Raw genomic sequence first — 19,798 nt, 5'->3', positions numbered from 1 at the left:
TGGCTCTTGGTGTAGGAGCTAGCATTTGTAGGCCTGCTTTGAAAAATCTTAGAGCATCACTGAGAGTTGCTCAGTCACATATCTCAGCAGCCATCTCATCCTTCACCCACCCAGGTTCACATAACCAGGGAAAGGAATCAAGTTTTTGAAAATACACCTGAGGGTGTTATGCTCTCCGCAGAACAGAATTTTAATAAGGGACAGCCTCCAAAAGTTATTTAACTGGACCCCAAGGTACTGAGTGGTGGTTCCACTCCCTAATCCTGTTCCCGTGGGAGACTCATTCACAGCTATTCCCATCTTGGTTCAAAAGACCGGTTTGCTCTGCTCTGACTGCTCGTACTTCCCCAAGGGCAGCATTCTTGCCCATGAACTCATTGTTCTGGCTTCTCTGCCTGCATAAATCCACAGCCAGTGCCAGAGGCCTCACTCAGCCTGGGCCTCCTAACTAGCATTCCATTCAGAATCTCACCACCCCCTCTTGACTTGCTCCCTTATGAGGTCACATGTGTATGTTTATTCAAGTTAGCCTAGGACAAGGTGTGTTGGGAAGGGGAGCCAAGGAAGCAGACAAGGAAAACAATGTTTGACTGTTGGATTTCATCCTGGATTAAAGGAGTTTTCCACTTATTTTGATTAAGAAAGGCTTTCAACTCTGTTTTCTTAAAGAAAAATACCTTTAATGTTCTTGTCTAGTATGAGGAGTTAGTTTAGAAAATTTCACTACACATTTCATAGTCTCCCCTACTGGGTTGGTATGACTCTTAGGTGTTCAGATTTTGGGGGGAGGTAGGAAACATTGCTCTCATATGCATTTTATTCCTCTGTGTGCCCAGATCTCTCATACCTCAGCTGGTACCTCCCCTCCTGTGTTGCCTGAGTTGCCCGAAGCAGTTCCCACCCATCTCATGTCCTTGGTGGGAATGGGGGGAGGAGAGACAGCTGGGCTACTGCAAGGAGCAGCTGTTAGGTTTCACTGCTCTGTTACTGAAATTTCCTGAAACCATAGTTTGTTTATTTCCTCAGATCCTGAAAGCCCAGATCTTAGGCAAGGCAGGGCCCACCTCTGCTTAAGGGCTACTATGGAAATGGCATTTCTCTTACCCTGTGAAGTTTGGATGAATACTGGATGCTTAAGCAGTATACTCCTCTCCTCTAACCCTCTCCTGTCCATTTAAAAAAAAACAAAAGACAAAACTGCAGACTGAGTATGGGAGGTGACATTTTTTTTCATTTCTCAGAAATCCCTCACGAAGGTAGAGAAACAGAAAGAGGGAAACAACTTCGTTTCGAAATGAAATGAAGCTGTGTGTGTGTCTGTTTTGAAATGAGGTGACTTCTTCAGCTTTAAGGAAGAACAGCTCTGCAGAGGAGCTAGAGAATGGTAAGGAAGAGTGGTTGGTTCCCTGCTTGCTTGCTCCTTTCCCCCACCTTAAAGTTTGGTTAGTTAGGGTCTACTCTGAAACAGGGTAGGGTCTCTGTATCTTCCTTTCCCCATTATGAACCATGAAGGGATATATTAATGCTAATGGATGAAAAATTGCTTATACAGAATAAGGATTTGTTTATCAATAGTAAATATAGTTTGTGTAAAAAACGCAGCTGCATTGCCTTTAAATACAGGACATATCACACAACTTTGAGTGATAAAATTTGTCCTAGGAAAAAAAATCTGTGGCTCAACCAGGAATACATAAGCCTATGTTTGCATGCCATTATACCTTAAATAAAGACCATGTGTACTTACTTCAGTTTTTTCCTTGGACTTAAATACTGAAGATATATTTGAAAGGATTTTTAATTCCTTGACACTTTGGGATGAAAAAATCTAGAACAGGATTTTCCTAAATTGTGAAAAGTCATGAAAGACATTTGAAAACAACAAAAAACACATAAAAGCCGAGTTCTGGATCACTGTGGCCCAAATTATTAAGTATTTTGATAAGGGTACTCTATGAGAGTGAAGTTAAATCACAGAACAAAGGAATTAGGTAGAATTTAAAAAGTGAAGACTAGACTAGGTCCCAGGCCTTAGTTTCTCCCCTATAAACTGGATTTCACTATCTTTCCTATCTTACTATTTTATTATTGTAAAGATTTAAACAGAGAATATATATAATTGTTTTACCTACAGCACTATATAAATGTTAGGAATTTAGAGAAATATCCCTTAAGGGTTTATTCTCTTAGCCATTTCCCAGTTGTTGGATTCTCCGGGAGAAGCCCTTAAGAAGTAGCCATTGGGAGACAGGATGGTTTAAAAGATACTGTTCCCCCGACAGGACTCTGTGTAGGCTGGCAGAAGAGTTCAGCCAGATGGAAAAAATGCCAGGGGTCAGTAAATTGCCTGCCTGCCGAAGCTGTCCTTGAGCCTGTGTGGTCCACAAGCTAAGAATGGTATTTGCATTTTTTTAAAAATGGTTGAAAAAAATATTTTGTGACTTATTACAATTATATGACATTAAAATTTTAATGTTATCCAAATAAAGTTTCACTAGAACACATGCCCATTTGTTTACATATCGTCTGTGGCTGCTTTTGTGCTGCAGCAGCAGCAGAGATGAATAGTTGCAACAGAGTATGGCCTGCAAAGCAGAAAATACTTACTCTGGTCCTTAAGAGAAAAAGGTTGCCCAGTCCTCCACCAGAGCTAAAGGGAGTCTTATTTAATGAAAGGCAGGCAGAGAAAGATAGGTAGTAGGGAGGGAAGGGAGGAAGGTAGAGATGAAAGAAAGGGGTACTTAGGTTCCAGGGACAGAACTCTGTGGCTCATCAAGGGCAGGGCCCCACCACCTTGCCTTTTAGCCTAGGGATACCAGGACTCAGCCTGCTCCTTTTTAAGTAGCCCTACCTTTCTCCCCCAGTTTCTTATCCTTGTCAAAGTTCTGTAGAGCTGTCTCTTAGAGATTCAGGCAAGGCTGAAAAGAGTACAACACACACTTCCTAACCCCAACCTGGGACCTTCGTGAAATTGAACCCATCTCTCCTCTGACTACTCAGGTTCTTTCCCAGGCTACTCAAACACAGGTCTCCCCAGGATCTGACTGCCATGTGACATAGCTCATGCATACCTTCTTTTGGACTAATCTTGAACATTGCTCCCTCATCTCCTTTCTTCAGACCTCAGCCCTGAAACATCTCCCTCTAGAGTTTCCCCCAGTCTGCTCAGTCAAAGAGCCTGAAGTCAGAGTCAGGATTTGTGCTGTCTAGTTTGAGGTTAGCCCAAACTTTTGACTGCTTTTGTTGACACTTAGGTACTTTCCTGAAGCTTTCTATTTCCTGTGAGGTGCCTGCAGCCATTTAAAGCTGACACCTCATCATCACCTGCCTGTGACAGATAAGCCCCCTCTGCCCTAACTTCCCCACCCAGCTGACATCCTGGCAGCAAAGATGGTGGATTTGAGGGATGGGCTACAAGGGAGGGTAGAAACTTGGGGACCCCCACCCCATTGCACACACTCAAACTACAGTCTCTACTCTAGCGTGATTCTCCATGGTTCAAGGAGAGGAGAGGTCTCACGATTCAGTTTACTCTTGTGGCAGAGGGTGTTAATATGAAGTCTCTATTCATAAAACTGGGGAGGAGAAAACAAGAAATGTAAGAGGACCTGGTTGGAGAATCTGGAGGGGAGCTTCTTGGCTTCGCTCTCACTCTGTCCTTTAGCTCTCCCACTGCCTGGAGGGCTGTCTACATCATCTAGCCTTAGGTCTTCTCTAATGGGCCTGAGAAGGGAGACTGAAGGCTGAGACACGCATGTGCTGGACCCTCTGTTCTGCTTCACTCCTAGTTACCAGAGAGGTTGAATCTGGTCAAGTGAAGACTATGGGGTTCTGGAGACTGCCTCCCCCTGCCCTCCGCAGCTGCGAGCACCTGCTTGCAGGGAGGCCAGGGGGTTGGGGAAGTCTAGGAGATAAATTTAGTCTGAAGGTGGCAGCTTAATTGGGTGGGTAATTACCCTGGGGAAGCTGGGAGAGGGGAGGGGAGAGGAATCCTGATGCAGCTGGACTGAGACCTCACAAGGTCACCTGTAAGTACCCCAACACAGAACCACAATCCCTTGCCCCCGCAGACACTCAGGAATGAGGAGCCCTCACCAACACACTGGCCGCCTGCACGCTTGAGCTCTCTCATGCATATCACGATTATTCCCATCACCACACCACCCCCACCTCAGTGCTCGGGTTCCTCTGAGTCCTTCCCTAAGTTCCCCCCAGTGCACCAAACCTAGGGGCCCCTCCACCACAACTCCCTGGCCTTGAACTGTAGCTTCCTCTCTCCCAAGTCCCTTCAGGGTTTTGGAGGTCAAGAAAGAGGTGTCTGGCCACACTGTCCTCTAAGGGGACAAGGAAAGGGGTTACCTGCAGTCAGGTTCCCCTTCCTGGAAACGTGTGCACTGACCCCATGCTGACCTCAGTGGCCAGAGGAAAGAACCCCGAGGGGCTGCACTGAGTCTGGCTTTAAAATAAGAGGGGAAAGGGGCAACTGCCCTGACGGAAGCCCACATCCTGAGAAGTCAGAGCTCAGGGGCTGTCAGAGAGAGAAAGCAAGGGCTGAGGCTGGGGGAGTCCGAGCGGGGCTGCAGCTACTTTTCCAACGTGTGATTGGCTCTCAGGCATAGGCAGCACTCCAGACCAGCCCAGCAACAGCCCAAAGAGGGAGGTGTACTTCGGGGAAGTCAGCTGAACTGGGGCCACCACCCAGCTGCAGCTTCCAGGAATCGCGGGGAGGGCCCCAGCTAGTTACCGCCACCCCTCCCTCCAGTCCTAGGCCTTGGACTTCAGCCCTCAGTAACTACAGGCTGCCCAGGTCCTACTTCCCTGGGGATCATCTTTGATCCCCTTACAGGTTCACCAAAGAGAAGAACAGGTCTGACACCTCCTCTTTAGGCTGAGCAGAGACTGAGTTTCCTTGTACCCCTTTCCTCATTCCTTGTCCTGGGCTAGAGTCAGTTTCATTCTCCTTTCCCTCCATTCCCTTGCCTCTTTCCTCACCCACTGTCCTGCCAAGATGTCCAAAGTCGTCTTTCACAGCCATTTCCAACTCAGGGAGAGCCTAAGTCCCAAGGCAGCAGTCTGAAGTGAGGAGGCCACTAGAGAAATCCTGTCTCCTCAGGCAACACAGGTGTCCTTCACAGGGTCTGCGTGTACTCAGGAAATAGTAGTCACTGAGTTCAACAGTTTCTGCGGGCCTTTATTATGGTCTCACTAGGCCAGACTTAGGGAGGTGCAGAGATGGGGAGGTGGATGCTTCCAACAGGGAGTTCAATTCTGTTGCACTGCTCCCCTTCCTAGGTACAGGGACCCCTGGGAAGTCTGGCTCTGGAAGTGGAGACCTGGATTCAGACCTCAGAATTCTAGGGCTCAGGGAAAGGATCTGTATTATGGAAAAGACTGCCCACTGCTCTCACTTCCCCTCAAAGCAAGCTGTTTATCTTGACCCATGAAGTGGGCAGGAGAGGGGAGAGGGAAGGGACTAGGGTGAGACATCTCTGAAGAATGTGTCCTTGGCAGGACATCCAGTACTGCCTTGGCTCCGCCCGTGCCTCTACCGCAAGCTCCCTCCAGCCAGGCCAAGCTCCTCCTCCTCCAGCTGTGTCCGCTGAGGGAAGTGAGGGGCAGAAATCACTTCCTATCCCCGCCCCCACCTTTATTAAAGCAATAAACCAGGAGCTTAATAGGGAAAAGAGCAATAGCAGAAAGGATGCAGAAAGGATGGGGGAAGCAGGAAGGCAGGGCCAAAAGAGAACAGGAAAAAAGCCAGTTACCATTCAGCTCAGCCCCAAATTGAAAAAAGTGCTACTAGAGTCTAAGAGACTTTACAGAAAGATTCAGACTACCCAGAAACCCTCCTCAAGCCAAGCAGTTTTTCCTCAGTTCTGGCCCCCAGCTCCCAACTACATACTTAAACTGGGAGAAGTGGTGACCTCTAGTGGTCAGTGACCGACTTGCAGGGCCTATGGCCAGCCAGGATCCTCTCCCTCTGATGAGGGTTCCTGATCTCAGGTGACTCAGGCTCTCTCATTTAATGCCTTTCTGGGCCCAGAATCTCTCTTCCTGGGCTCTAAGTGCTGTTGCCCTTCCTCCCTTCATTCTGACCTCGCACCGCTTGCTTCGGTGGCCCATATGGCCAGGTTCCCATGAGGAAAATAAAGAGCTGGTTTATCATTTGTGATAATCATCTTTAATAAAAAATAAATTAGCTCTGGGGAAGAAACCATCTTAGGAGACAGGAGTGGGAGCAGGGGCTAGGGTGTCTTATTCTAACCTTTCTCTTTTCCGTCCTCTGCCCAGCTAATTCCTGCTCTGGGGAGGTTGTCTCTCTTCCTGGGCAAGGCAGGATTGAAAGTGGCTGACCCCACCCCTAGAGAGGTAGGGATATAAAAACTAAGGGGAGAAGGGGTCAGAGGACAAATGGGTGGTTTAGAAGTTGTGAGGCCTGAACATGAGAAATGAGGGTCAGGGCACAAAGTTGTGATTGATGGGAAGGCCAGTTGCTAAGCAGCTCAGATTACTAAGGAGCTGCAAACGTCCTTTCCTGTTAGCCTAGAAAAGTCTCAGGAAATAGGCAGCATCCCCTCCCCACTCTTTCTCAGTCTGTTTAACTTCTTTTTGAGAAATGATACACATATATGAGCGTACACACATCCATGCAGGCCCAGATACACATTTGAGAGCATATGTCCACACAACATCACAGCACCACACAGACATAACCACACCTCCTGACTGTCACTGCCAGTCATCTTGCCACCTTCAACCACCCTAGGATCATCCCTGGGGAGGCAAGGACAGGCTGGAAAGCCAGAGGAAAGAGTGGGCTGATTGATGGATGACTAATGGTGGCATGAGAAAAACATGAGGAGAGGGACTCTTGGACCCATTTCAGGCAGGCTCTGGAGGAGACTGCTCCAGAACGTGGGCGCAGGAGCGACAACAGGTGGCTGTGTAGTAGGGATAGACGCAGAGACGGGCCTGTACCACCAGGGGGCAATGTGGAGAGCTGTCCTTGCACTGATCATCTGGGGACAGAGGCCAGTGGGCACCAGTCAGTCAGTAAGGTCCATTCCTCTGGAAGGGTGTTGCCCAGTCCCACTGGTCCTTTCTCATCTCCACACACATTTCAGCTAACTTCACTCTACTGGGGGCTGGGGAGAGGGGGATTGTTACCAGGGCGCTGGCTGCAGGGCTGGCTGTTACAGGGTCGTTTCCTGGAGGGCCGCAGATGAGGAGGGCATCGGGTGCTGAGAGTCTGGTTGGCAGTCAGGCAGTGGACCTCCCTTGTCTGTGTGCCCCCCTGACAGGAGTGAGAACACTGGGGAGACCCCGGCTACCAAATCAGACCTTCGCTGTGACCCAGGCTCCTCCTCCTCTGAAAGCAGTGTGTGGAGGGACTGTCCTGGAGCATTATGAAATCCCACAGGGAGAGGGGTCCACCTGTTCTCCATGTCTAGAACAAGTGGGATATTAAATTGCATCTGGCCTTATGCTGGGGCAGAGGGCCGGCACAGTGAGAGGGGTCCCCTTTCCCTGGAAGTCCGCACTGAGCATGCTGACACACTCACCGGACTCCAGGACGTAGAGAACCATCGGTCGTGGCAGTCCTGTCCCTGGCAGGGCTGCAGGGCAGGGGGCCTGGGTAGGTGAGAACAGTTGCTAGGAGAAGTCACATTGAACTTAGTCCCCAGTTTGGACACACAGATGATGTCTCTCCACTGTGTACCAGAGCCACAGTCTGAGGAGCACTAATATAGAGGAAGGGCAGAGTGTATAAGGGGAAGGTAGAACAGGGGTCACTCCCAACTGCCTACAGAGAATCCCACCGATGGGCGCCCCCTCCCAGGCTCTCTGCTCACCTCAGCCCAGGGCCCTGTGTACCAGCACCAGGTCATCTCACAGGGCCCCAAGCTGCAGGCACGCATGTCAGGGGGACGGCTTCCTGCTGCACAGCTCTGCTCACTGGCTCCTGCTCCTGCTTCCGCCTGGCTTGCCCCAGGGGCCTCCCCACTCCCAAGGCAGACCACAGAACGCTGCTGGATTCCTGTGCCACACTCAGCTGAGCACTGTTGAGGAGCAGAGGGGCCTATGTGAGGCGGGGATGCTGGTGCCGAATAGGGAGGAAGAGGACCTGAGGATGGTGCGTCCAACCTGGGTCTTGATCCTGGGAGTTAGGGAGTGCCCAGGGGTGCCAGCCAGATAGGGGGAACCTGTGCTGGGGGTGGACCCAGGACTCACTTATCTCCAAGTTCCCAGCACCAGCAGTGTCTAGCAAATGGTAGGTGCTTGCTCAGTAAATGTGTGTTGAACTGGGTTGGAAAGGCTCTGAGATGGTGTCCTGTGTGCGGAGCACCAGGGACTTAGGGCTCAGCTCGGGGGTGTGGGGCCCACCTTGGAGCTCCAGTCGCTGTGGAACCAGGCTGTGGTACAGGGCCCCATGTTACAGGCCTCTCTGCTGGGGGGCCGTGGGGGGCCTGGAGTGCACTCTTGCTCGCTCACTTCATCACCGTTGTTTCCAACACAGCGAACTTGCCGGCTCCTCTGGCCACGCCCGCACCGTACAGAGCACTGGGGGATGGGGAGGATCCCAGGAGCTGGGCTTCCTCACCAACCTTCAGCTCTATGGCTTTGAACCAGGATCTGCCTTTGATCCATGGCTCAGTAGTTACATGGCTTTAAGGGCTAAGGAGCAGGCTGAGCATAGAGCTCTGGGCCTCCACTCCTGGTTCAATCTCTTATCTGACTTACAGGATTCCATATGAGATCTTGTTTGTAAAAAGTTTCTGATTAAAAAGTTGGAAAAACCACTGCCCTAGCCCACTGGTGCCCTTTTCAGGACCCTTCCCACCACCCAGTGCCTCCTTGCCTAGCCCCACTCACCTGGCTCCAGGTGGATCGAACCTCCCAGTAACCACAGAGGCGAGGCTGGCAGGGCTGGGTGATGTCAGGTCGGGGAAGATGTCCACAGCGCTCTGGGGGCACTGAGGAGCCACCCCCCACAAACTCCTGCCAGCAGCGTACCTGGCGGTGCTGGGTGCCAGGACCACAGGAGCGGCTACAGGATGTCCACTCACCAGCTTCCCAGCTGTTGGGCGTGGGCAGGGCGGGGAAGAGACAGAGAAGATGTGTGGGGCTGCCATGTACAGGGAAAGGGACGCTGGCTGGGGATGGGGGCCCCTCAGAGGAGTGGGCATCATGAGCATTCACTCTGGATGCCCCTGTGGCCTCAGGCTGCCAGGGCTTCTTGCTACCGACAGAATGGCAGACCTTCTAATCAAATACTGTCCCTCTGCAGCCAGACAGTGTGTGTGTGCAGGGTCCAGGTGAGACCCTAGGAGCGGTGAGGACGTGTTTTCCCAGGGTTGCCGTTGTGTTCCCAGGACACTAACCTTTCCCTGTGGGTCATACTCACTATGGGGGGCATGGGGGGCCGTGGCAGGGTTCCAGAGGGGCTGGCGGCCTGGCACCCATGGCACAGCTGTCTTCATCCAGCTCCTCTCCTGACTCACGAGAAATGCAGAGGAAAACGGGGCGCCAAACACCTGAAGGGGATGAGAAGGAGGAGAGGTGGGGTAGCTTAGGGTCCTGGGTCAGTACAGTCCTCGGCACTGAAGTTTGGCGGGCACACAGTCAAGATGGGGCCCACGATCCAGGGCTGGGCTCAGGATGCCGGGAGTTCAGGCTGCGGCCTGAAGTCTTACCTTTTCCACACGATGCTGAGCACTCGGAGTGCCCCACCCGCTTCCAGTATCCAGCCAGAGACCTCAGGGGAGCCCTGAGATGGGGCAGGGCGGGCATCTGGGGGACCCGCACCTGGCGCTGGAGGACGCCCAGGGCCCGGGGGTGGTGCAGCACCGAAGCAGGTGGGGTCTCCACCCTCACAATCTCTGTGCAGGGAGAGCCGAGTAGATGACTCAGATACAACCCCACGGCCTGGAGCCCTGCGTTCAGCCCCTCTCTGTTCCCAGGTCCAGGGGTTACCGGGCTGGAGTTGGGGGATATAGGACTCTGAGGTGGGCCTCTCGAGCTTTGGAGGAGGTGAAGAGATGACATATTGATAAAAAACACCTGGGTTTTCCTCCTGAAAGATCATCTGGGGAGAAAAGACAGCAAAGAATGTTTTGGGGTGGCAAGGGGGGACATACCAATAGCCTTCTCCCCCATCTTGATGCCCACATCTCTGCCCTCAGAGGGAAAGGCCTCCCTCACCAGCAGTCCCCAGGCCCCAAGCTCACATAGACATCCACAGGTCGGGTGGTGGGGCCTTCAGCTGACATACTCTCTCCTGTGCCCTCCTCCCGTGGAGGACGGTTATACCGGAAGATAGTCCCATCAGCCACGTAGGACCCAGGGGGATCCACAGCCCAGTTCCCATTGATGATGGACCGGCCCCCAGGGCCTCGAAGTGCTGGAGATTGGAGATCAGGATGTGAGGGAAGTCTACTGAACAAGGCAGGGAGCCCTCGGCTTCTCCCTACTTGGCCCATCTGCTGTGCTGAATGGGGGGTGTGGAGGACACAGCCAGGAGACCGGGAATTCAATGTGCACCCGAGACTCAGGGAATCCAGGGAGCTCACCAAGGTAGTTGGAGCTGGGCCGGTGCTGGGCAATCTGGAGCCGGGAGGCTCCTGCAGGAATCAGTAAGATCTTCTGATAGCCCAGAGGGCCCCCCCGGTCAGTGACATTCCCTGAGATGAGGCGACAGGTAGAATCATCACCCCCACAGACTCCACAGCCATCCGGATGCCTTCCAGAGCCAAGGATCCCATCACAGCCAGGGCTCTGGGGGAAAATGGGATGAGGCAGGGACCACTTGAAGCCTGACACCACCTCACACCCCAGCCTGGTCTTCTTGGGCCCTTTCAGCAAGCCACAAGTCTTGATCTTTGCACTACATGATAATGTGTTTCTTGGCCAGCCCCACCACCCAGTCAGCCTCAGCGAAGCTTGGATGTGCCAAGTGGGTCCTTCCTGCAGTTCACCTCCTGCCTCTGCTCTCACCTCCAGCCTGGCAGACTTTTCCTTTGCAATCTCAGTCTGGTGTTTGTTCTGATGATAAATGAGGAGGCTGTGTGTGGTCTGTACGTGTGCGTGCATGTGTGTGTGTGTATGTGCGTGCACTCCATCCTCCCTCACCAGACAGCGTCCAGCCACACACATGTCTAGGGCTCCAGGCTGACACAGGGTCCCATCCTGGACCTTTTCAGTGTGACGGACATAAAAGCGGAAGCCACGGGGACGGCAGTTCAGTTCACAGCGTTCGAAGCCCTGAACTAAGAGACACAGGGGAAGGGTGGTTAGCTGGGATCCCTGGGGGGAGGTTAACTGGCAAAGGCCCCAGGGCCCTGAATGCAGTTTGGCTTCTATTAACTGTGGGACATCCTGAGGTTGCCTAGATCACTATGGATGAAGGGAACATGATAAGTCCATACTCTGAAAGGTTGGTTTGAGGGTTACACAAAAGTTGGGTCAGATCAGTTGAGGTCACCAAACCCAGCAAAGGGGTTGTGAATTCTCAGAGAGGGTGGATACTTGAAACCTATGATTATGTGAGTTCAGGTCACGAGGGGTTATCTTAGAACAAGTTGACATAGGCCTAAAATCACGTGGATGTAACTCAGGAACTAGTGATATAATACCACCCTCAGACCATAGTGTCCCCACAACCTCACTGTCACTGTTGGACAGGGTCCCTCTGACCATGTTCCTCTCATGTCATGTACGCCCCACCTCCTGAGATGGACTTCTTTCCAGAAGAAACCAGCCAAGGGCAGCTCTAGCCTGACCCCTCTGCTGACCATCCACCACCATCTGTCAGCTGGGCCCTGTTCTGAAACCCCCTTCCCCTTTCTGGGCCTGTGCTATCTGTCTCTTCACTTCAGCCCTGGGAAATAAAGAAATTATGACACAGAGGAGAAATACAAGGGCCTACAGAGGAGAAACAGAGGGGTTGGGTGTCTCCCTCTTCCCATCATCCCCCAATCCTAAGCCCCCTTTGTCCACCGTGTGGGCTAGAAGCCTCACCTTCTGTGAAGGGCTCCCACTGGTACTGCTGGCCCATGAACTCCTGGGAGTTAAAGGCTGCACACTGCAGAGCCCGGGGGTCTGGCTGTTCAGGAGGGCAGGGCTGAGGTAGGAAGGATACAGAGGAGTCAAAGCTGGGGAAGAAAATGGGGGTGTCGGTCAGGGCTGGATTTGGGGGGTAGGAGGGAAGGTCAGGTCTATGAAAGGGCCCAAAGACTCCTACCCTGAGGAGGTCAGATGTCAAGGACCTTCTCCCTCAGGTCTAGCTCTGACAGGCTAAGGACCCAGCCTCAGGGGCAGGGAGGCAGAATTGGAAGTCCGGGGAGGGGATGGTCGGTGGGAGAACTCACCACTTGACTGCATGCTCTCAGCTGCTCACTCTCCCCAGAACATCTTGGGACAGCGCTACTAGGAGCAAAGAGGCTCCAGAGGGAGGTGGAGCGGGCGCCAGCACTCAGAAGAGGCAACCAGCCATCTGCGTAGAGAGAGGCAGACTCCAGTAGGGACCCGTGAAGAGTCCCCCCAGGTCTCTGGCGCTCCTGGCTCTGCGGGCCTCGGCCCCAAGGGACAGAAAGGGAGGGATTAGGGCGTCTTTCTGCCAGCCTGGGACCGGCCCAACCCTGGGAACTTGGAATTCTTGGCTGAGGGGACATGTGGAAAGAGCTACTTTCTCTTGGGGATGGGGTGGACAAGGGGGGTTCTGTGTCTGTGGCCTGGGCTCTGCGTTGGGACCGGGTGGGATAAGGCCTGGTTCTAGACGGCACCTCTGTCTGAGCACTTCTGGGGACTGGGGGTTCTGCCAGGGGGGACGGGATATGGACAGACAGTTCTGTAAGAGAGAACTGAGTTGGAGGGGTATGGTTTGTGGAGGTCAGCTCTGCTTTTGGAGTCAGAGATGGAAGATCTGAGGCCTGGGAAGGCTCAGGTTCGGGCGGTCTCTGGCGGTGCCTGCGGTTCCGATGGAGCGGCAAAGCAAAAGGCACTCTTCCATAACCAAACATTCCTGGCTTGATGGGATCTCGAACCCGGGACCTGCGAAAGTGTTGCAGACAAAGGCTTACAGCTCTGACCATACCTCCACAGCCTACTTCCTACTGCCTAAGTCTCCCTAGGCCAAGTATCCTTTACCCCCTTCCTTTCAGGCCAAGCCCCGCCCCTTACCCAAGCCGGCCCTCCCCTCAAAGCCCCACCCCTTACCTCCGGGCTCCTGGAATCCCCTGGGCCTGCTCTCGCCCTAATTGAGAGGTGGGGCCTTGAAATAGGCCACCTCTTCCCCAGGTCTGTGGAATGTAAGGGGAGAGGGTTTCTCCGGAAGTCTGGGGTCTGGGGCCCTGAGTCCCTGGGAGCAGGGCTTCAGGATAGCTTGGGGGCCTGGGTGAGAGGGGCTGGCCCTGGTGGAGCTGAGCTGTGGGCAGCTGACAGGTTCGGCTCCTGCGCTGCACCCCCACCCCACAGGGCTGGGAGCAAGAGGCCCACTGGTCCCAGGGACCCCAGACGCCCTCAAGGCCCTGGCCCTCCTCCGGGTGTATCTGAAGAGAGTGTCCAGACAACACCTATGTAGACAAAAAGGTCAGACAAAATTAGAATGATTTTCGAGGGAACTGTATAGTCTTGAGTCCTATGCTCAAGGCTTGGGGTGGTTGTTACCCGCCCAAGGTCACATTCAGTAGCAGAGCCCACCCAATTAACTTGACCTTATTTGACAAGAGTTAGAAGGGCAGGGGTCGGGGGTTCAGGGGAGGCTGGGAGAGGCGAGTGTGAGAAAAAGGGGTCATGGCTCACAAGAGGACATCACAAACGGAGGCATGGCCTGGAGAAGTGGCATGGGAGATCAGGGAGAGGAAGGGATCTCGGCCCCTGTCCCTGGCTCACCTCCTGATCCTGGCAGAACTGAGGGAGGGGCAGAAGCAGCATCAGGCACAACCAGGGCCTGCAGACCGAAGGCAGGAGTGGGAATGTCAGCCAGCAGCAAGAGGAGGTGTTTTGACAATGTCCCTCACCCCCACCCCACCAGCAGGCTCCCCACATCCTGATGCCCACTTCTCAGAAAGCCGTACGGGGCCCTCCCTCCACCAGCAGCCCCTCTTACCTGCCGGGCCACTTCTCCATCTCTCTTCCCTTGATTGCCCTGGGCAAGGAAGGCGTGGACGGGAAGAAAGCCCTCTAGTCGGCCATCTGGGCCTGGAGGGGGTAGGCTCTGCAGGGACAGAAGCCTGGTGCTTGCACCTCCAGCTGCCCGAAAGCTGGAGGTTGGGAGGGATGACTCTTCGGGACATCTCTGAGTGAGAATGGAGGGGTGGGGGAAGACGAACACACCCCTTTATGATCTTAAGGGTGAGAGCAGGAAGGAATGCTGCTCTTGTCTATCAGCTGAGGCTAGAGGGTAGGGGTCTGCCCTCAGCTCCTCCAACTCCCAATCCCAACACACACAGGCACACACATCTTTCTTTTATTGGTTTTCATATGGCTCCCCTCCTCCCCACCAGAGGTCCTGGAAAATTAAGGATGGAGGCTGGGTGAGGACCTACCAGATGTCCTCCTCTCTGAGGAGCTGAGAAGGAGCCTCTTGCACTTTCTATTTCCTACCTGCCACCAGCTTTTTCTTCCCTTCTTAGCTAAGCTCCTTCAGGAACACTCGGGCACATGTCTGCCTGCCTCACACACTTCTTAGCCAAGGCATAAACTGAGAGGCTTGATGGTGTAATGTTTAGAGAAGCAAGAGATTTACCCACTGCGATTTAACCTCTCTCTAAGGGGCCAGCATCCAGCATTGGTTCAGTTTCAGGCAGGACTATGTTGGGCTGAAGGAACCTGGGAAGGAGAGAGGCAGCTAAAGCCCCCAGTCACAGGCCTGTCATTCTGAAGAGCTGGGAAGTTCACCCTGAAGTCTGGCTTTGGTGATAGGAAAGTGGAGCTTGGACCCCTCCCCTGGTCTCAAAGCCTGACTTTCCCCACCGCTCCTCTTTGCCCTCCAGCCTCTTCCTCCTCTCTATGAACACTTCCCACCCCCACTCTTCAGACAGCTTTTAGTTCTGCTTTCCAGGGAAAAAAAAAAGTTTCTCTTGGATCCGAAAGGCACCTGGGAGAGGAATCCACAGAGCTAATGCCGAGGTGGGCCAGTTCAGGGGCAGGAAAATGACAGAGGGAAGGACAGGAAAGTGCTCAGGAGTAGCAAAACTCAGCCCCACTCCCCTCCTAAGACACCAACACTTGGGAATTTATTTGAGCTGGAGGCAATGATATTTCAGTTGCTTGGGGTTTAGAAGGGGGTTTCTGATGGCTGCTCCTTCCCTTGGCTGGGCTGGCCACTGAGGTCAGCAGCTCCACCCTGACAGGGTTGGGGTGAATGGGTAGGGGCTCCAGAGAAGGGCCAATGTTCCACCCAAACCTTCACCTTTCTGCCTAACTCTGTTACTTGAGGCTGAAGGGAAGGAGAAATGGGGGCGATGGTCACTGTCCCCGCCTTCTGTGCTGCTGGGTCCCCTCTGCACTCCCTCTTTGCTTCTTCCTTCTGCTAGCCCAGGGCTGCATCTTGCTGACTCTCTCCATGGGTCCACCCGGTACTTGTAATCCCATCCTGAGCTGCTTGGGCTTTGGCAGCTCCCTGGAGAAGTGAGGGGTGTGGGGTGGGGTGACGTGAGCTCCTAGGGCCCAGGCCAGGCCTGGCTCCCTCTCTGGAAAAGTCCCACCCCACCCCCGTGCACCGCTGGGCAAGGGGGCCGACACCCTGTCCACTGGGGAAACAGACACACATTTGTGCTTTTCACCCCTCTGCATGTCCCTCATCTGGTGTGTCTGACCGCCCAGGGGGAGCAAAGGAGAGGTCATAAGTGGCCACTCTGGTGCCAGGCTGGACAGTGCTCTCTGGACAAACCAGGGTTCCTCCTGGCCACACCTCCACACTGGACAGTGAAGGTCAGAGAGGAGAGACATCTGGGAGATGGGCCGCTGCGGGAAAGGGGGCTGGGCAGCGTGTTTCAGGGCTGGCATGGAGTCTCCATCCTGGGCCAGAACGCCTTATAGTACTCATTGTGCCCTCCATTTCTGGGTCCTGGAGGACCATCCCGACAGCTGTCCTTCCTTTCTAGTCATCAGGCTAAGCTGGATCAAGGGCACCCACCTGCATCCCTCCCAGCATCCATGACCCCCAACTTCAGGACGGAAGGGGGAGGCGGGGGCGCACATCTTGGAGGGGCAACCTCCTCCAGGAGGAGGGCAGGAGGCACCGGCGCGTGCTCCTGGCTGTGTTTTCCAACTTTACTATGCGACTCAGTAGGAATTTTGGCTGATTCCCCTCTCGGGTGACGGGACCAGAGTTCCAGGGCAGCAGAGTCCTCCCCAGGAATTTGATCCCAGGGACTGGAAGATCTTCCGAGGCTTTTAAGGGCTGGGACCGGGGTCGTGGCTGGGGAGCGACGGCGGGGCGCAGGGAGCCGGGGCGGCGCCGGCTCGGGGAGGAGGGTCTAAGGCGACCGGGGAGGGAGGGCGGCCGGGGTGGGGTCCCAGGGAAGGTCTGTACCTGTTCTGCGCGGCCCCGGCGGCGCGTTAACCCTTCTACGTCCAGGTGCTCTCCGAAGCAGCCCAGCTCCGCGGCGGCCCCTGCGGCCCCTGAGCCGGGTCGGGACACAGTCGCCGCCTCGGGCCCCGCCCGCGCCCCTCGGCGGTCCCCGCGTTGGGGGCGGCCCACCCCCTAGCCGCCGCGCGCCGGGCCACCCACACCGGGGCTGCGGGCCGCGGCCACCCCTGCGTGCTGGGAGTACGCCGAGGGTTTAGGGGGCGAAGCCGAGGCGGTCCCAGCCGGGTTCCCGGCAGCCGTAGCTCCCGGGCACCGTCCCTGGACCGGTGCGCAGGGCCTGGCTGGGGCTCCGGTCTCTGCACCCCGGCCTCGCGACCGGCTCAGAGTGGGCGGTGCGAGCGCTGGGCCTGCCCCGGCGGGGCGGCCGCCAGGGGCGCGGAGCAGCTGGGTGGCGCCTGTACCGGAGCGGCGTGGGCGAGCCCGGGGCGCCAGCGAGGGGCTGCGCCCTGGGCCGGTAGGGTCCGGGCCCCAGATCCTCGCGGGCCGAGGCTCTTCTCACAGCCTCTCTCGTGCAGTCATTACAGTCGGCCCAGCCTCTCCCAGGTTGGGCTGCGAACTATGTGGTTCCGTCTGCTCGGGAAAGTCTATGAGCCTCGGCTTCTTCATCCATAAAATTTTCCAAAGGGGCTTGGCAGAAGGAATGCGCTGATTTAAGGAAGGCTCAAAAAGTTCTGGATTTGAATGTCAGCCTGAATATTTGCCGGCTCTGAGGTTTTGGATGAACACTTCAACCTTACTGTGCTGCAGTTTCCTGGGGCTAATCGGATATGTATGACAGGCTTGGTGATACGTCCATATATCCATTTATATCTGGAAGAATGCATCCCAAACTCAGAATTGGTGGACACCTGGGGAGGGGTGCGGCTTTAGGGAAGGGAGAAAACAAGCTTTCACTTTTTATTCTATATGCTTAGGTGTTGCTTGACTTTCTAACCACAAGTGTTATTTATGTTTAATTAGTTATGCCAAAAAATAAATAGTATGCATAAAATGGATGACAGAGTATTTAATAAGTGGTCGCTACTATTTTAAAATTTTATTTGCCCTTTACTCATGAACCACAGTCAAGAATTGTTGGATCTACTCAGTATTTTAAAACTTTTGTTTTTTGTTTTTGTTTTCAGTGACTTGGTAATACTTTAAAACCAGGTTATTTTATAACTTCTCTTGAAAAACAAAAACATGAAAACAGAAGTGCTAGCCACATTGTCCTGCATCCCCACAAAATACCAGGGTCTCACATGCTTCCACCTATCATTTCTTGAGCACTTGGTGCTGAGCACAGTTAGAAGGCAGTGTCTGGCCTCAAGAAGTTGGGTCTAGTTGGAGACAGCCAGCTATGGGGAGACAAGTGCTGGATACAACAGAAGCAAATGTCTAAGAGACCAGGGAAGTGAAAGTATAAAGTGCTTTTAAAATGTAAGCATTGTATCTTTATTTGAAGTTTAACATGTATAGTTTGGTTTCCCAGTAGCCCTAAATTCTTTCAAGACAAGAACTATTTATGCTACTTTGTGTCATCTATTTTTTTCATATTTGTGTTTTGTTTTTTGTATTTGTAGGGCTAAAAGAAACATTTGAAATGAACAGATAAATGGGTATCATGTGCCCAGTCCCACTCTCTGACTTTTCTATACAATCTCAGAGGCCCATGGCAGGTGGGTAAGCTGGCTTGGGGACACCTGAGACCCCTGTTATTTTGTGTGGATGCAGGACAATGTTGCTAGAGCTTCTATTTTTGTGTTTTTTAAAGAGATTATAAAACAACTTGGTTTTAAAACATTAACAAGTCACTAAAAAGTCAATAACTTTAAGGCTTCAAGTACACTCCACAAAATATGACTGTCGACTGTCCATCAGGTTTGTCTGCAGGCCTCAAGTTCGTACCTCTCTTTAAAACATCCTCAGCCTTCCAGCCGTGCTCCTGAATAGCTTAGGCAGATAATGGGTTATCTCCCTTCTCCCAGGAGGACTGGTTAGGGATTGTTGGTGACACACAGTTCTAACCCAGAGGCATATTTATAGTCATGGATTTGGAGGGGAAGCCTCTTTGCTCAGACTCAGAGTACAGTGTGAATGAGGAAATGCCTACCCACAGGGGCAGAGGAAGATATTTCAGGTCAGGGACCTTTTAGTGCCCCTCAGTCCTTCTTCATCAGCATTCAGTTATCTACAAGGAGGCAAGCTGTGGGATAGGAAGGTGTGACTGAGGTCAGCAGGGTGGGAAGGGAGCCTGGGAGGAGGGAGAAGGTCCATCTTTGACATTTGTAACTGCTGTGAACTGAAGGTCAGAAGTAGTCCTTTCCAGGAAGAATTGTCTGGGGATCAAAGAGCTCAGGAGATTTACTATAGCTGTCACCTCCCATAATTTAGTACTCTGAAAATACTGTTTAAAGAAATAATTGCCAGTGTCTCAGCAACTTTTGAAGTACCAGATTAAATTTGTGGACACTGTCTCAAGGATTAAAATAAGTTTCTTAAAAGATTATATAATAAGTAGATGTTCACCCAAGAGTATCTAGGGATAGAACATATGAAGGAGAAAGAGAGGAGATAGGCTGAGTATTCTGACTTTGAGCTTAACATGATAATTTAATTATAATATAGCTAACATGAATATAGCACTTCCTCTGTGTACAGTCCCCACCGTAACAGATTTGGAAGCAAAGACCTAAGAGGAAATTCAGTAATTTGTACCAAACTTCACACTTAGAAGCTATTAACTGTTTAAGTTGTGTGCACGTGAAATGTTTGAGACATTTAGCTGAGTTCACTTAAAATTTTTTTTTCTGGTCATAGATTAAGGAAGTCTTGTTTGTATTGAATTAAATCACACATTAAACCAATGTTTCCTGTGAGACATTGTCCCTATTCCAAGATAATGCTGATGATAATACCAATATGTACAGGTAGGGCCCGGAAACTAACATGAAATTCTGTCTTTTGGTTTGTGGTCATAGCAACCACTGTTAGAAAACCTAGTGTTTGCCTTTCTGCCTCTCAGAATCATGGTTGCTCAACTCCTTTGTTCCAGAAAACCCACTCTATTGCTAATCATGACACACTGCTTCTTGCTATTCTCTTTCACCAATGCCATTCTTCTGACCATTTGTTTTTACCTTGGCCCAGTTCGCTCACCCCTCAACAATTATGAGAACAGCCTATTGTGACCTGTACCCTACAAGGAACCTGAAGGGTGGGGAC

The 19,798-nt window shown here is 52.7% G+C and overlaps 1 protein-coding gene across 19 annotated transcripts; it reads right to left on the bottom strand.

Moving 5' to 3' along the window:
* Positions 1 to 658: 658 nt before the first annotated feature.
* ADAMTSL4 (ADAMTS like 4) lies at positions 659 to 16,909 on the bottom strand. Of its 19 annotated transcripts, none has more exons than XM_057500695.1 (19): positions 16,538 to 16,907; positions 15,413 to 15,622; positions 14,108 to 14,215; positions 13,891 to 13,948; positions 13,216 to 13,571; positions 12,369 to 13,050; positions 12,019 to 12,121; positions 11,131 to 11,267; positions 10,572 to 10,776; positions 10,230 to 10,402; positions 9,976 to 10,087; positions 9,696 to 9,881; positions 9,407 to 9,536; positions 8,875 to 9,079; positions 8,386 to 8,562; positions 7,854 to 8,060; positions 7,563 to 7,742; positions 7,168 to 7,312; positions 659 to 5,599 (listed from the first exon to the last, which is right to left on the bottom strand). In XM_057500695.1, the coding sequence occupies exons 3-19, from the start codon at positions 14,125 to 14,127 to the stop codon at positions 5,415 to 5,417; spliced, it is 3,261 nt and encodes a 1,086-aa protein (XP_057356678.1). In that variant the 5' UTR covers positions 14,128 to 14,215; positions 15,413 to 15,622; positions 16,538 to 16,907; the 3' UTR covers positions 659 to 5,414. The 19 variants fall into 19 exon arrangements, 18 of the variants coding, with proteins under 18 accessions (XP_057356678.1, XP_057356676.1, XP_057356679.1 ...); XM_057500693.1 differs by lacking the exon at positions 15,413 to 15,622 and adding an exon at positions 14,747 to 14,829; XM_057500696.1 differs by lacking the exon at positions 15,413 to 15,622 and having other exon boundaries at positions 7,168 to 7,282; positions 16,538 to 16,908.
* Between the last annotated feature and the right edge of the window lie 2,889 nt (positions 16,910 to 19,798).

Source organism: Manis pentadactyla, chromosome 4 (assembly GCF_030020395.1).
Source record: "Manis pentadactyla isolate mManPen7 chromosome 4, mManPen7.hap1, whole genome shotgun sequence".
In the NCBI taxonomy this organism is placed as follows: Eukaryota; Metazoa; Chordata; class Mammalia; order Pholidota; family Manidae; genus Manis; species Manis pentadactyla.
Note: the sequence above shows the minus strand (reverse complement) of the source record. Positions and strands in the feature narration are given on the sequence as shown.